Here is a 14,795-nt window from a genome sequence, read left to right as displayed (position 1 = left end):
TAGGATAGCAGCCATCCCTAAAGGGATTAGATGCAAAACATATTTAATTTCAATCCAAATATTCTTTCGGTCATTCATTGCAATAGATTTGACTGATATGTACATGATTTTTATAAGGCTGCATACATATGTTGAGGTTGTAACTGAACAGTCCCTTACAACTCCTACAGTGTGTTTTGCCTGCTGTTCATGGCTCCACATCCATACCTCAAATCAAATGAGAGGACGCACAAGGAGAATGTTCAATCTTGGTTTACAAATTTTACAAACAATGATCACATATTCATCTTCTGAAAATAACAAACAATCTACTTTGTAAAATGAATTAAAATATAAACAAACTGACATTTGACTTTTCTTCATTAAGGCTTGCACATTAAAATATTATTTATATTTATATTATAAAAAACAAACCAGTAATAAAATAGCTTATCAAATGCATAGCATTTTTTCTTAGACACACACTGCACTTGTGGTGCAATTAGAAGAGATACAAAAAGTCTACATATGGGATAAAGCATACATCATCATACCAAAACTGGATGTGTCTCTTTACTGTAAATTAGCTTTTGTTAAACCCTGCAAACCATAAAAAAGGAACATTCACTCAGTGAAATGTCAGATCTTAATGTAGCTTGTAGATTGAATTTTCTACCATAAAAATATTTACTTCCATGGCATGATTTTGTAAGACCAAACACAATTATTTCCACATGGTGGATATTGTGTTATGCAAGGAAACTCTTGAATTCCTCCAAATGTCAAATTTAGAACCATTAAAAAGCAGGAGAGTACAGACTTTAACCTGGGCTAGTTAATGTTGGAAGGTGGGACATGAAAAATGTTCTAACTCCTTTATATCAAGACCCAGCTGCAATTTCCAACAATAAAAACACAACGTTCTTCCAGTCTGAACTCTCATTCCACATCCAAATCCCAACAAAATCCCCATCATTGTCTGGAATGGAGGGAGTTTCCATTTGAAAAAATATGCAGCCTTCCAATGGAAAATGAAAAAAGGCACTTTAGAGATGCCTGAAGCAAGATTCATTGACTAATGTGTTAAAATGGAGAAGTTATAGAAGATACATTCCAAACAAATGATGAAGGCATAGATAGATAGATAGTTTCACATGTCAAAAAAGTTGCTCTCAGATCTTGCTCTCTTAATTAAAAGCCTCCCTTTCCTTGTGTTTGTACAGAAAGCTGGTATGGTAGACAAATTGTGTATTTTTTATTTATTCAGGTATTTTTGTAATTTAATTGGGAGCTAAGATATATAAGGTGAAGTAACCAACAGAAATGACCAGAGATCATTTTTGCATTGTCAAATGGAGATGACCACTACTGTACTGTACTGCAGGGGTCCATGGGGACTTGGCTTGCCCTGGAGCAAGGCACCAAACCCCCAGCTGCTCTGGGCACCTGTCCATGTGCAGCCCCCTCGCTCTTACATCTCTCCATTAATGCGTGTCTACGTGTTGTTTGTGAGTGTGTGTATTTTGGGCTGGTGTGTGTAATGTGTGAAAACAACAGAGTGAAAAAAATTAAGTTCCCCTTGGGGATCAAAAAAGTATGTAATAAACAGCCATTGGTCACTTTTCACTTTCCCAGTGGCCGCTCCTCCATCACTCCCTGGACAAGCAGTGTATCATCTTGTAAGGTGCTTTGGCAAATGGAGTCCCTTTGTGACCTCAGGCTGCTTTGGAAAAATGGGGCCGTCTCATTGGCCTCTTCCTGGACCGGTCTCCCGAACGCATCATCCTGCCCCACCCCGTCACTGCCAAGAGACGTCTGGCTGACATAGACGACTATGACATCCCCGCTAAAGTTCATCACCTGACCGCTGGAGATGAAGGTGGTGTTGTGGTCCCCAGACACCTGACCTGTACGGAAAAATGTGGGAGGGAGAAAAAGAAGAGACTGTGAGAAGTAGAAAACACATATATATATATATATAAGTTTGGGGTCACTTACAAAATTTCCAGAAATTTAGAAATCCACTCCATTACAGACAGAATACCAGCTGGGATCAGTTGCATTGTTTTTTTAATCAGGGCAGCAGTTTTCAGATTACATTATGTGCTTACATAATTGCAAAAGGGTTCTCCAATGTTTTCTCAATTAGCCTTTTAAAATGATATCAGATAGATAAACAGAATGTGCCTTTGGAATATTGGATGAATGGTTGCTGATAATGGGCAATGTAGATATTAAATTAAAGATCAGCCACTTCTTTCTACAACAGTTGAGAACCCTTTTGCAATTATGTAATATATATATATATATATATATATATATATATATATATATACATAGTACAATTGTGTAAGAGACTTTTTTTCCCCTCAACACACAGGCAGATAGAGCTTTCCCTATTCATGATGTCAGTGAAAAGGGACTATATCTTGGCTAACCTCAGATGACAAATGGACAGTGGGTGGGATGACCATGCATAATGACCACAGAGAGGCCACAGCTACATAGACCGCCATATCATATCCTTTCTGCCTTATTTATTTCAGATTGTCCAGCACTTTTAGCGTGAGAAACTCAAGACCTCTGAAAACAAGTCATTTGTCAAAGGTTTAGGGTTTTACAGACATGGCTGAATAAATGCAAAAAAGTGCCGTTCAACTCTCTCTAACCTTTATGTTCTTCCAGTGTAACATGTTTCTCCACAAGAGAACGTTCCATGGTTTATCTCAACATTATACCTGCCGCAAAATAATTTGTACAAACTTGCACTGATCTACTGATGTACTGATGAATGTACGGTTCATATATGGATTTTAGCCCACCAGGTGAATTAGGAAATAAACTGTTTTTCTTTCGTAAGCCATCTTTCACCACATTAAGCCTCTGGTTCCTATTTTATCCAGCATCCTGTCTGACTTTCCAGCCGGCAGAACAAGCTGTGACTCACAGCTCATGCCTCATATGTTCACACATGTGCATGGACACACACATAATCACAGTAAATCTAAGCAAACAGGCTCTAGCAGACACTTTAACACATACACACACTCACACACACATACACTAAAAAGCACACAAAGCTCTAAAAAAGTTGCAAAGACAGACAAACACAATCACACACTCACAGACGTGTGTCTCTTGTGTTCCCCATCTGAGAGCCTTTCCCGGAATACCAGTCTGAGAGGTCTAGCTCAAAAATATGTCATTTCACCACAGCTTTGAAAACAAAGCTTGATGGAATCTGCTTGGGTTCTTCTGTTTATCCTTTTTTAATACCAAGCTGATTTTTCTGGATGCCCAACAATTGTGTCATTAGAGTCTCCTGACAGGGTTTTTAAACCAAAGACTACAGTTGAACTCTTGTAGAACCCCTTTCCTATTCACACTCAAACAAAACCGCAATTGTACACAGTCCTCCCTAAAAAATGTTGCTCAATTTATACAGCTTACAGTTTAATTCCTTGACCAGTAAAATATATCTGGGTCATTACTACTTTTGAGGTGTCCTTGAACAAACACATTTAACCCCCAAAACTGCTGCAGTGGAGTATACTGTACTTTCTTCTAAAGTATGCGCGAACTGTGGGAGAGAAACAGAAAGAAATGAAAAGTGAGGAAGAAAATTCTGTTGGACAGGTGAAACCTCCAACCCCTTGCTTGACCTTTAAATAACACATGCGGGAAGTCCATTTAATCGGCTGTTATTACTGCATGATGGGAAATGGTGTTAATTTCAGGCCAGCCAGACTGTAATTAAAAAACCCAGTCATCAGTGAGAGTCCAAAAAAGTCTTCACATGCTTGTTTGCTTGTGTGTGTGTGTGTGTGTGTGTGTGTGTGTATGAATGCCATCTACAAAGCTTCTGTTTACCCAGAGTTCCGTAGGGTTGCGCAAAGTGACCACAGCTTTAATTGAAGCAAGATGTGTGCAGCTTGAGTAATACTTTTATAACCCTGCCCACCCAACACCCCACCCACACACACAACTGTATGTTAGAGTGTGGTTCTGGTGGTTCTCTAGTTCATCAAACACTCACGTATCTTATTCCTGCTTACTGTGTGGTCCCCCAAAATTCATAGTCCAGCTATCAATACTGGCTTTAATAAAACATATTTCTTGGAAACTATCACACACATCTTACACTTATGCTGAAACCAATCCTGTTATTAGTTGTGTTCAGCATGTTCACCTAATAATGCCCCAGTTTGAGCCAACCTCTCTTCCCATCAGGCTGTTCCAATAATTCTGCTTGGATAACTAACCATAACCACTCAGCGTTTGAGGCACAATACATAAATATGTTTCCCGGAGATTTTTTACTTTGGCAGTGTGTAAAGGTCTCAGTGAGAACAATGCAAGTTCAACCATGTGACAGTAAAACTTTCCATTAAAACCAACATGAATTTCATTCTGTTGTTCTTGGTCGCTAACCCCACCTATTCTGGGGAGAGAGAATTCTTCTATGTAGTATATTAAATCATGTATGGGTATGACCCTGTGGTTAACCCTGTGTCCACCTGGCAAACACAACTGTGGTCCCACAGTCTTTGTAATGAGCCATTATCCCCAAGCACACAACCTCTGTGCATTCAGTTTTTATTGATATTGTTTAGTGGTGATTTACAGGAAAAAATCTAGCTCCATAGCATCTCTTTGCATTGCCCCCAGAGAGTCAAAAAAATAGCTTGACTTGAAGCTTGAGCTTGAAGGTGTGACCTTTTAAGTCACTATTACGATACACAAACTTATATTGTGAATTTTGATGTTAAGTCAAATGTACTACTAAGATTATTTACTAAGTTAAAAGTATGACTTACAAAGACGATGAAAAAAAGTCAATATTATAAAAGAACAAGACTGTTCATTATTCCGACTTTAGCAAGTAAACCTTGTTTAAGTTGTAGTATCTCATTCTATTGAGTTAAACTTTACTAAGTATCTCATAATTTTGACCTGCCATTTCATAATTTGAAATCATTATCTCATAATGTCTCACGATTAGTATTTTTATTTTGTCATTCCTATTATTTCAACTATGTTTGAATTTTTCTGGCACAAACAGACATTTATTACTCTTTTATTATAAAGCAGCTGGACAATGACAGGAAAGCAGGAGGAGAGGGAATGACACGCAGCAAAGGACCACAGGTCGGAATCAAACCTGTGCCGCTGCTTCAGCCTCACCTTCTACCTTCTACCGTGTGAGCTCGATTTCACCCCAGCATATTTGACCTAAGGGGGGACCAAGTCAAGTTTTGCATTTTCACCCACCTGAGGTAAGAGTTGGTTCAGCCAGCTGACTATGGAGGCTCTCAGGTGAGCACTCCAGTTCTGACTCCCCAGAGGAGAGCTTGTTTCCCCTGCTATCCCCCCAGGAAAGTCCCTGGCCTTGCTCCAGGCTCAAGCCTTCAGGGGGCTTGTCCTGGTAGAGATCTCCAACAGATGAGGAAGTCATCAAGGGGCTGACCGAGGTCATGACAGAGATTGTACTGTTCTCTGTTGAGGTGGAGTCTGTGCTTGCCAGTCTGTATAATTCCTCCTGTTTTACCAGTGAGCTGTCAGTCAGCTGAGGTTTGAACTCTGCTCTCACCTGAGCCTGAGACAATGGCAGGCAGAGTTCAGGGAGTGGACTGGATGGAGGGATTACAGAGAAGGTGTGTAGGAGTGAAGGAGAAAGGGAGACAAGAGATGCAACACCTGTCACACTCTTGGACAAAACCATCTTTCTTTGATTTCCCTCACCCCTTTCTCCACTACTGTCTGCTCTTATAGTCCCACTTTTCTCCTCTTTCCCACTCTCATATCCATCCCTTTCTCCATCCAGCCCTCCACACGAGCAGGTTCCTGGAGTCCCGGAGCTGACAGCCTGGCTACAGTCCTCATTCTCCCCTACTTCCAATGGCTCGCGGACGGGAATGACGCACACACAGGAACCTGCCAAAAGAGGAGACGCACTCACAACCTCCTCTTCCTCTGACACCTCCTCAGGTTCTCCAGACCCTTTACTCTGATCGGCCATCACTGTCTTCCCCTTGTTCCCTCCTTCCTCTTTCATTTCCCCCAAGAATGGCAGTGAGACCCTGACATCGGGAACAGAAGTGGGGAAGATGCATGGGAGCTCATCAGCGGGGCTGTGGGGTGCTTGGCAGATGAGTTTGGTCGTCTCACATGGTGAACATTTGGGGCCTCCTCCTGTTCCTCCTCCTGATCCACTGTGGTAAAGAGGGGCCAAGGTCTCCTAGAAGGACAGGAACAAAGAAAGGAGCATTGTAAATAACTAATATTTTGTGCATGAATAGTAAGAAATACGTGGTTACCCAAACCCTACACCATGTAGTAATAGACATAAGAGTTGCATTTGTTTCTATTGTTTCATTTGATGATATATTTCCTAAACAATCTAAAACGTAGGTGGGATCACTTGCAATAACTTTGGTTTCTGTGTATTCCCACAGCTTTTTAACTGAAATTTCACGTTACCTGTTGTATCCTAGTCCTCTTTAGATTCTGGACACAGGATCGCAGATTTACTAGACAAAGAAACAACATATTTAATATGTTTGTATCTCAAGTAAAATCTAAAGAAAATATTTTCTTTTTATATACCATAATGTATAGTTAGTTGTGTCCAATGTTTACCACTTTAGTCAGTTTTGATCCAATGTCTATGATGTATGACACCTTGAAATCATAAACCCTTGTAATGAACAATAATAAAACATCACATCATAGCTAGAGGAGAACTTCAAGATTAATATGATTGTAACCTACCAGAGAGTAATTTCAGTTTGTCCTTGTAGCAGAAGAGGAGCAGGATAAGGAGACACAGAACAGTGATGACTGAGAGCACGGAAACGATAACCCAGGAGGGTGCTGCACCTGCAAGAAAGACGAGTTCAGAGCTTGCTTTTCTACATCTACTGTCAGTCGTAAACGTCTGCCATAGTTATAAAATGTCATAAATATCTGTCAAAAATGCAATAAATCAGACACTTTCTACATTAACAGCAACATGTAAAGTAGCAGAAATTATATTTGCTCTATAAAAGTTAAATGTGCATTAAATTAGCTCTGTATGGTGACAGTCTGCGGTGAGTGTGTCCATGTCTTACCAGGGCTAAGTGGTCCACACACTGCATCAGCCTGAGCGCTGCCTGGCTGTGTTTCACTCCTGCCCTCATCCTTACAACTAGAAAAGAGGATGAAATACAAAAACACAGAGTGAAGGGGAATATTTGTTTCCATGCTGTTTTGCTGCACCTTTTTAATATTTATCTCTAGTTGTTATTTTTATACTGATCTTGGTATTGTTTGTTTTTTTGTTCTTTCCTTGTAAAGTGCCTTTGAGTACCTTTATAAGCACTATATAAAATAAATGTATTATTATTATTGTTATTATTATTTGTACAACTGGAGAAACTACTTGTTTTTTTTCATTTCCTCTACATCTTACAAACCAATCTGCCGGCCTTTACAGTTAGATTTGCATTGACAAAGGTAAGAAAGAGGAACAGATGAAGAGAAAAACCTCTCCCTCCCTTTTTGCATCGTCATCATCATTATTATGGATCCGGCCGGCAGTGGAAGCTGGTGTCTGGTCCAGGGTTCCAGGGGAAGTGGTGTGAGCATTACTCATAACAGCTGGCTGGTGGTTAGGCGAACGACAACTACACAATTGCATTTTCCCTTCACAACACCAAGAGATTACAGGCTAAAACTGTGTATGTGTGTGTGTGTGTGTGTGTGTGTGTGTGTGTGTATATATATACACTTACTTAGTCCATTGTTTGCATTGTTCGGCAGTGTTGCCAGCAGAGAAGAAGCCTTTCTTACATGCAACACATGTCTGCCTTCCATTAGTAGAATCTAGAATGAATGACAAACATTGGAGTATATCTCTTAGTGACACTCCGCTTTAATTGTTTAAGGTGTGTTTTGTGTTAGTGTGTCTCACCGGGATCCACCTCAAGTCCATATCCAGCACTGCAGGTGGGTATCCTCTCACAGAACTCACAGTTGATGGGGTGGCATTGGAGGCCGGCAATGCAGCGACACGGCTCCTCTGCCACAGGGTTTTCAGGCCTCTCCATAAAGCCCTTAACTGGCGGTCAAAGGGGAGAGTATTTTAGTGCAAAGGTAGTCCAAATCCTTGAAAGGCACGATCATGTGTGTGTGTGTCATCTCAAGTTCCATGCCGCAGGCTGATCTGCAGGCTGATCTGTCTATCTGTGTTGCTGCTTGGGTTTGGAAGTTTGGAAGTGGCTTTGTTACAAGGAAGTAGAGATCCTTTTGATGACGACACAAATTGGTGCAATTTTATTTTAACATGTTCAGGCCAAGAGACACTTTCCTGGGGTTCACTTCATCATAATTATACACAGGGACATTTTCTGTGATGTTCAAAACATTTTTGAATACAAAAAGAAAACATCAAAATCAATACAATGGTACTTGAATAATTAAATACTTTAATAAACCCTTCATCTTTATTTTTGTTGAGATTGTAGTGTTCTTGAGGGCTTTGTTGTACAGACAAAATTTTTGTTCTCCAATGCAAGTAGACATGGGTCGACAAATTATTTGGAAACAATATGGTTAAAGACTTTTTCTTATTGTATTGTTAAGGCATAAGTAACAAAACTGTGGTTACACACTGTAACTTTTTAATACTTTTTTTCTTTATATTAATATGCAATCCTTGTTCCAGCTGCAGGTACTGACCTGGGTCACAGAATTTTGGCTGAAGACAGCGCTTCTCTTCAGTCAAGCCGGGCTGATATTCTCCACGAGAACATTTAACACATTTAGTCTTCTGGGAATCAGTACAGTCGTTAAACACATGGAAGCCTGACCAACAAAAAAAAAGTGAGCGAGAAAGATACAGAAAGAGAAAGAAAGACAGATGGAGTTAACAACCCGTACATAATCACAGTAACCACTAAAAACTTAATGGAAGAAGAGAAAAGGAAATTCACAAAATTAGAGCTCTTTTCCTCTTTTAAATAAATGGGTACTTCTTGTGGATCAAATGTCAACCCAAATTGTGTGTGTCAGTGTGGTAGTGAAAACACGTGTACATCTGAGCAATTTTTAACCAAAATGTTCCGTTTTTAAACATCCTTCCTCTTTTGATTTAATTTGATCTTTGTGAATGGAAATCTATTTTTACGTTATGCTGCTTCCACTGAGTAAACCAGATATGCAATATACTGTCTTAGGTTTTACTTTGATCACTTTCTGTATCTGTTTGTGTATGCTATTACCTGGTTCACACTTGTTGCAGCATCTGGAGTCTTTTAAATAATGTGTTTCCTCACATTGGAGAGATTTGGAGACAGCATTCTAAAAAAGAACAAGATATGAAATGTTTAGTTTTTTATGTGGCAGGAAAGCCCTTTTATGACACATATTCAAGGAGAATATGTAAAAAAAAAAAAAAAAAAAAAAAAAAAAAAAAAGACTATCATTCTTTCTGAAGATTACCAAATTATATGATTTGCGTGATTATCCATCAGTGCTTTTTTCCTCAATGCATGCCACGCTTTTCTATGACAATCCTTCTCCTTCTTCAGTTCATCTTTCAAATCCATACGTGATATTTTGAAATGGCGGTGAGTAATGAGAGGAAGAGGATGGTTCAAACATTTCCAAGACATGCCAAGGAATTATTTCCACATTCTCAGAAGCACCTGACCACAGCAGTGCACCGCACACCCTCCGAACCAGCCAACGGAACCCCAATAGCAACCAGTTACATGAAGATAACCAACTGGAACTAAACACAATCAACTCCTGTTGGCTCAGAATTAATAAACACTCAGGAGATATTCTCCTGATCCCCACTAGTGAGCGGTTGAAGGAAAATGCAAGGATTGGTTAAATTTGTCCATTAAAGGTCCCATGACACGGTTCTCTTTGGATGCTTTTATATATGCCTTAGTGGTCCCCTAATACTGTATCTGAAGTCTCTTTCCCGAAATTCAGCCTTGATGTAGAATTACAGCCACCAGAGCCAGTCCCACAATGAGCTTTCCTTAGTATGTGCCATTTCTGTAGCTATTGAGAGGAGAGACGGGGGGGCCTTGACCAACTGCCACTTTGCTCGTTTGAAAGCCATGATGTCTCTCTCTCAAGGGTGGGCCAAATTCTCTGGGCGGGCAAATCAGAGAAAGGGGAGATAAACTTGCTCCTTATGACCTCATAAGGAGCAAGATTCCAGATCGGCCCATCTGAGCTTTCATTTTCTCAAAGGCATAGCAGGATACCCAGGGCTCGGTTTACACCTATCACCATTTCTAGCCACTGGGGGACCATAGGCAGGCTGGGGGAACGCATATTAATGTTAAAAAATCTCATAAAGTGACATTTTCAGGCCATTGCACCATTAAGTAAATAATGAGAATAGACAGCTGTTAAGCTACATTGGGGGATCATTCTATTCGAACCTATAATGCCTATAATGCTAAGTCTCCTGCTGTCATTCAACAGTGTAAGATTTAGCATTAGCATGGAGTACCAGAGCTCATAAACATGGAAGTAAACAGTGAAACATCTGTGCATGTTTTAAACAATAAATGGGAACTGTAAAAGACCACGAAGGTAAGCCATGCGGGCTCTCACACACACATAATGTACACACCCTCCTGCCACCCTAAATTAGAGGCCGGTAAACTCCTTGCCACATTGCTGAATTAGAGAATCTGGCTGTTATGATAGAAAGTACACCAAAGCCACAGTGTCTATATATACACATGTAGAATAATACAACCAATAGGCCTGACTAGTCTCTGAACAACCTCCTTTTTCTCATTCAACCCTTCTGAAAGATTTTTTTCCCCATGAAATTAGACTTATTCAGTCATTCACACTACATGCACATACATGCTGACACTACATTCATAAGTCTGTCCGTCATCAACTTATCATCAATGCTATATTTTCTTTCCCACAGTGAATCTGTTTGACCGTAACTCAAATGTCAACGGTCCAAAACAAATGAGTTTTACAAAAAAGTTTCATGTTAAAATATTAACAAACACAATATCAGTTTTGATAAAACAATAAAATAATGTAATGTAACTCTAACACTGTCTTTCATACCCTTTCCTCCTCTTCCCCGTGTATTTGTTTCTCACACCTTCACTTTAAGCCTTGTTTAGTCTCTAGTCTTTAGTGTCTGTCTGTCCGGCCTCAGGCTACAACAGCACAACATGCATACTGGCAAGCGTTTAATTACCTCCACTAAGCCTCTCACACATCACCCAGTCTTTGTTTTAAACTCTAACCAGAGAAATAATGATACACAGCGCTCATAGCTCGGACTGCAGCATTAATGAGGACCATGTGCTGAAGCAGACACAAGTGACAGACGTAGGGAAGGTTCCAATGCTAAGAGGTTCAGGTTTGTGTACTGTAGATAGATAGGCAGAGATGTGGAGAGACGTGGAGAGACACATCTGTAAAGCCAGTGGTGGTCAATCCGTACAACTGGGCCAGAGTGCACAGGAAGCCAAAAGAATGCTGGAAATTTTATTTTTGTTACCGCCACATCTAAACATTGGGTCTTGGTTATGCGAGGCAGTATGTTTTAAATCACTAAATACATATGTAAGAGGAAAAGAGCTGATCCACCCTATATGATTATAGGTTATTATGACGGTCAAGACAGAACATCCAACCTCAAAGCTAACTTTATCTGCCGTATGGATTCAAATATACACTTATGTTTGAGTGTGTTTGAGGGAAAAGGGGGGAAATAGTCTGATGAATGGATAGAGTAGGGGGCATTGAATGGAGAGAAAAAGACAAGGAGTATTAAGTGACCTGTTGCTCCGGTGATATTCAGTAACTACCCTTTTTTAATCATCTTTTCCTAGCTGTGTGTTTATCTTAATACACTTCACCAGTTGTGTGATTCTATCAAACATTAGCGTGATGCAGAGTGCATTCCATTTGCTCACAGAGTACCAGAGAATTTGCATAACGGCCAAAGCAGCCACTGGCACTGAGCCAAGAGAAGCACAGTGTGACTTTATCCAGTATCACTTTATCCACGATAAGGTGCTGTAAAAGAATAATGCACAATTCAATCTTTGTACAATACTTGAACCTGTGATTATTCTTTAAAAGCCATAAAAACAAATCCTTTAAAAGTGCCACCTGCATTATTTGAAAAAAATCCTCCTGATAAAACTTCCAAAACTTAAACTATATGAGCATCTAAAAGATTTAGTGGATTATTACTCAAGTCATAATCAAACAGTTTACATTGTCTTATCCTTTTTGTGCTTTTCATGCCACCCAGCCAATAACAAATTGGTATCAAGTGACACTGTAGGTTTTTCCAGGAAAAAAAAAAAATCCTCACTAGTAGTGCGAATATATTGACGAATGATGATAAATTGCAGCAGGACAAGTGGCGTAATACTAAAGAAGAGCTGGGAAATAAAGACAGTAATAGCCAAAAATCTGTGAACAAAAAAAAGTCAAAACTCAAACTAAAGGAACTCCACTCAGTGAGCAGGGAAGAACATATACTGCAAAAAGTTGGAAAACAAGTCCCTAGACAACTAATCTGTGCTAAATGTTTTGATTGCACTAGACAGAGTAATGAGGATATGTTAGAGACATACTAAAGGTCTTAAAACAATTCTAATTCCTTCTTCTGCCTCCACATGATGCTCTATTTTCACAAAAGACTGCAGTCTTTATTAATCATTTGAATGCCTCTATTGTCTGTGTAGGTAAATCAAGTTTGGATCTGCAGGCCTGAGGCAATATTCTGTTATTGCTCAAGCCAAGACATAACACTGCTAACTGATGTGCCGGTGGGTGGATGAATAAATGGATACTAGAGAAATGATTAAAATGAATCAGCGATTCAGATGTAGATTAGTAAGATGTAGGGAGTTAGGAAATAGGTAAATTGCTGATGGATGATTGAATTACAGATGGTCAGATACATGAATGCATGGATGGCTAAAGAAGCCGGCTAATAAAACGTACAGGAGCCATGTGGGTAGGCAATTAAATGAATCCACCAAAGCTCTGCTTATTCACAATGTATTGACTTTTAAGCTCTTGACATCTTGAAGTAATCTTGTATTGCTCAATGTCACACAGGCAGTTTGAAATGAGTTTGGAATGGATTGGATGAAGTGGTTGAAAACCAAGAAAATGAAGGGGAATTCTTTGGGGATACTGTGCGTCAGTAATGGCAAGACCATGGTGAGAACAAACCAAAGCCAAAGGTTTGCAGTGTCACCTTAAAACGTAGGTGAAAAATATCTCTTGCCTTCCACACACTTACTCGCTTTCCAGGCATTACACGCTTGCCACTACTTGAAAAAAAAAACATCTTTCTGTGCCATTACCTCTCTGGATCTCAGGATAGATATGGATGCAGTGCTCTCCCTACGCATTATCTCTTGCAACACATTTTAGTGAAGCAGAGAAGAAAACAAGGGAAGAAAGAGCGTCTGTTCCAGACTAAGTCATAACGATGCTGGTTTATGGTAATGCAGGCAAACATGCAGTGATAGATCACTGGTGCCCAGCAGTCCCACCACTACAACCACATCTCATAAACTACTCCACCTGGATGGAGTTAGCTCCTTGGACTAAACAACATGGACAACAACATGTCATGGGCCATTCACTTTTTTTCCTCAAATTAAACTGTGGCAGTGAATCAGCTGAGCCAGTATGGATACAGTGAAAGGATCTAAAAACAAGAAAAATGGTCACAAGTGATGCTTTACATAATGGTGATAGTGAAACATAATTTGATCACATTCTCGCAGTCCTTTCTTCTAGGGAATAAAACCCTAGAATATTTTTGGTTTCAGTGGCTATCCTTTTGGATCTCGGTTAGGACCCTTTAAGGACTCTGTTTCTCACTTTGGAAGCCTCTCCTTTGGCAGAGCTAATGAGGTTCCTGATGAGCCATTTGGCCAGCGCCGGGCCCCGCTGGACCGGGAGAGAATGTTTGGTAGAGGGAGAAGAGCATCCAGTTGCCAGCGGCGTTTTTGCGGTCAGAACAGGGGAGGTGGACTCGACCCAAACACAACTGTTTCCAGTCAGTGTCCGGGCGTAAAAATCCAACCTCCCCATTTCTCTCCTTCTCTCTCTGACCAGTTCATACTAATCATAAGACGTGATGACATGCTCTGGTTTACTGTTACATACCTCCATTGCCCTACTCACGAAAACAAAACATCATGATTGTCAGTATTTGGCATTGACTCACATTCAAATAAAACTTTAGCGTATACAATAAAGAGTATAAGTAATAAGTAAATAGTAATGGCAGAGTATACAAAAAAGTAATTATCAACTCTTTTGACTATTAAATGCACTCCCTAATTATGTTATCAGGGAAATTAAACCTTCTTTTTATAACCAGAAGTGTTTTACCTGTGCGTAAAAGGTGACGAGGACGCACGTTATCCAGCCTCGGACTATCCAACTTGTAGACAAGTTCAGTCTCATCTCTGCTGGTTAATGAACACTACTTCTGAGGCAAACTTTTCTTTCTTATTCAAGATGACGACCCTTTATAACGAGATCCGATTCTTCTTTAGATTTCCTCACAGTAAATCACTTATTCTTGTGTGCATAAATGCGGCGGAGCCTCCACACCGTCTCACAGGGCATTCTTGCGCCTTCATTCCCGGTAAGGCAGCTGCAGTTCCCACCTTTCTTCTTCTCTCATCTTCCTCCTGCTTTCACCCACGCGTTGTGGAGGAAGCTGCATGCAACAGCTTGTAAAAAACTGGCTGATTTAGGGAGGGAGGGATCTCCTCCCACGTTGGTAA

General features: G+C 40.1%; 1 protein-coding gene across 1 annotated transcript; it reads right to left on the bottom strand.

The window, feature by feature from the left end:
- On the bottom strand, positions 1-14,712 carry tnfrsf11a (tumor necrosis factor receptor superfamily, member 11a, NFKB activator). The gene is made up of 10 exons (XM_028569395.1): positions 14,395-14,712; positions 9,243-9,321; positions 8,701-8,826; positions 7,934-8,080; positions 7,755-7,845; positions 7,092-7,168; positions 6,751-6,858; positions 6,460-6,509; positions 5,251-6,217; positions 1-1,886 (listed from the first exon to the last, which is right to left on the bottom strand). The coding sequence occupies exons 1-10, from the start codon at positions 14,467-14,469 to the stop codon at positions 1,603-1,605; spliced, it is 2,004 nt and encodes a 667-aa protein (XP_028425196.1). The 5' UTR covers positions 14,470-14,712; the 3' UTR covers positions 1-1,602.
- Positions 14,713-14,795: the final 83 nt, after the last annotated feature.

Source organism: Perca flavescens, chromosome 22 (assembly GCF_004354835.1).
Source record: "Perca flavescens isolate YP-PL-M2 chromosome 22, PFLA_1.0, whole genome shotgun sequence".
In the NCBI taxonomy this organism is placed as follows: Eukaryota; Metazoa; Chordata; class Actinopteri; order Perciformes; family Percidae; genus Perca; species Perca flavescens.
Note: the sequence above shows the minus strand (reverse complement) of the source record. Positions and strands in the feature narration are given on the sequence as shown.

What these genes read in the sequence shown, in the direction of transcription:
- tnfrsf11a (XM_028569395.1), bottom strand. Translation starts at nt 14,469, where the DNA reads ATGAGACTGAACTTGTCTACAAGTTGGATAGTCCGAGGCTGGATAACG. An exon ending in GCCAAAATTCTGTGACCCAG is followed by an intron (nt 8,081 to 8,700) that starts GTCAGTACCTGC and finishes TTTGACCGCCAG; the next exon opens with TTAAGGGCTTTATGGAGAGG. An exon ending in TGGACTTGAGGTGGATCCCG is followed by an intron (nt 7,846 to 7,933) that starts GTGAGACACACT and finishes CATTCATTCTAG; the next exon opens with ATTCTACTAATGGAAGGCAG.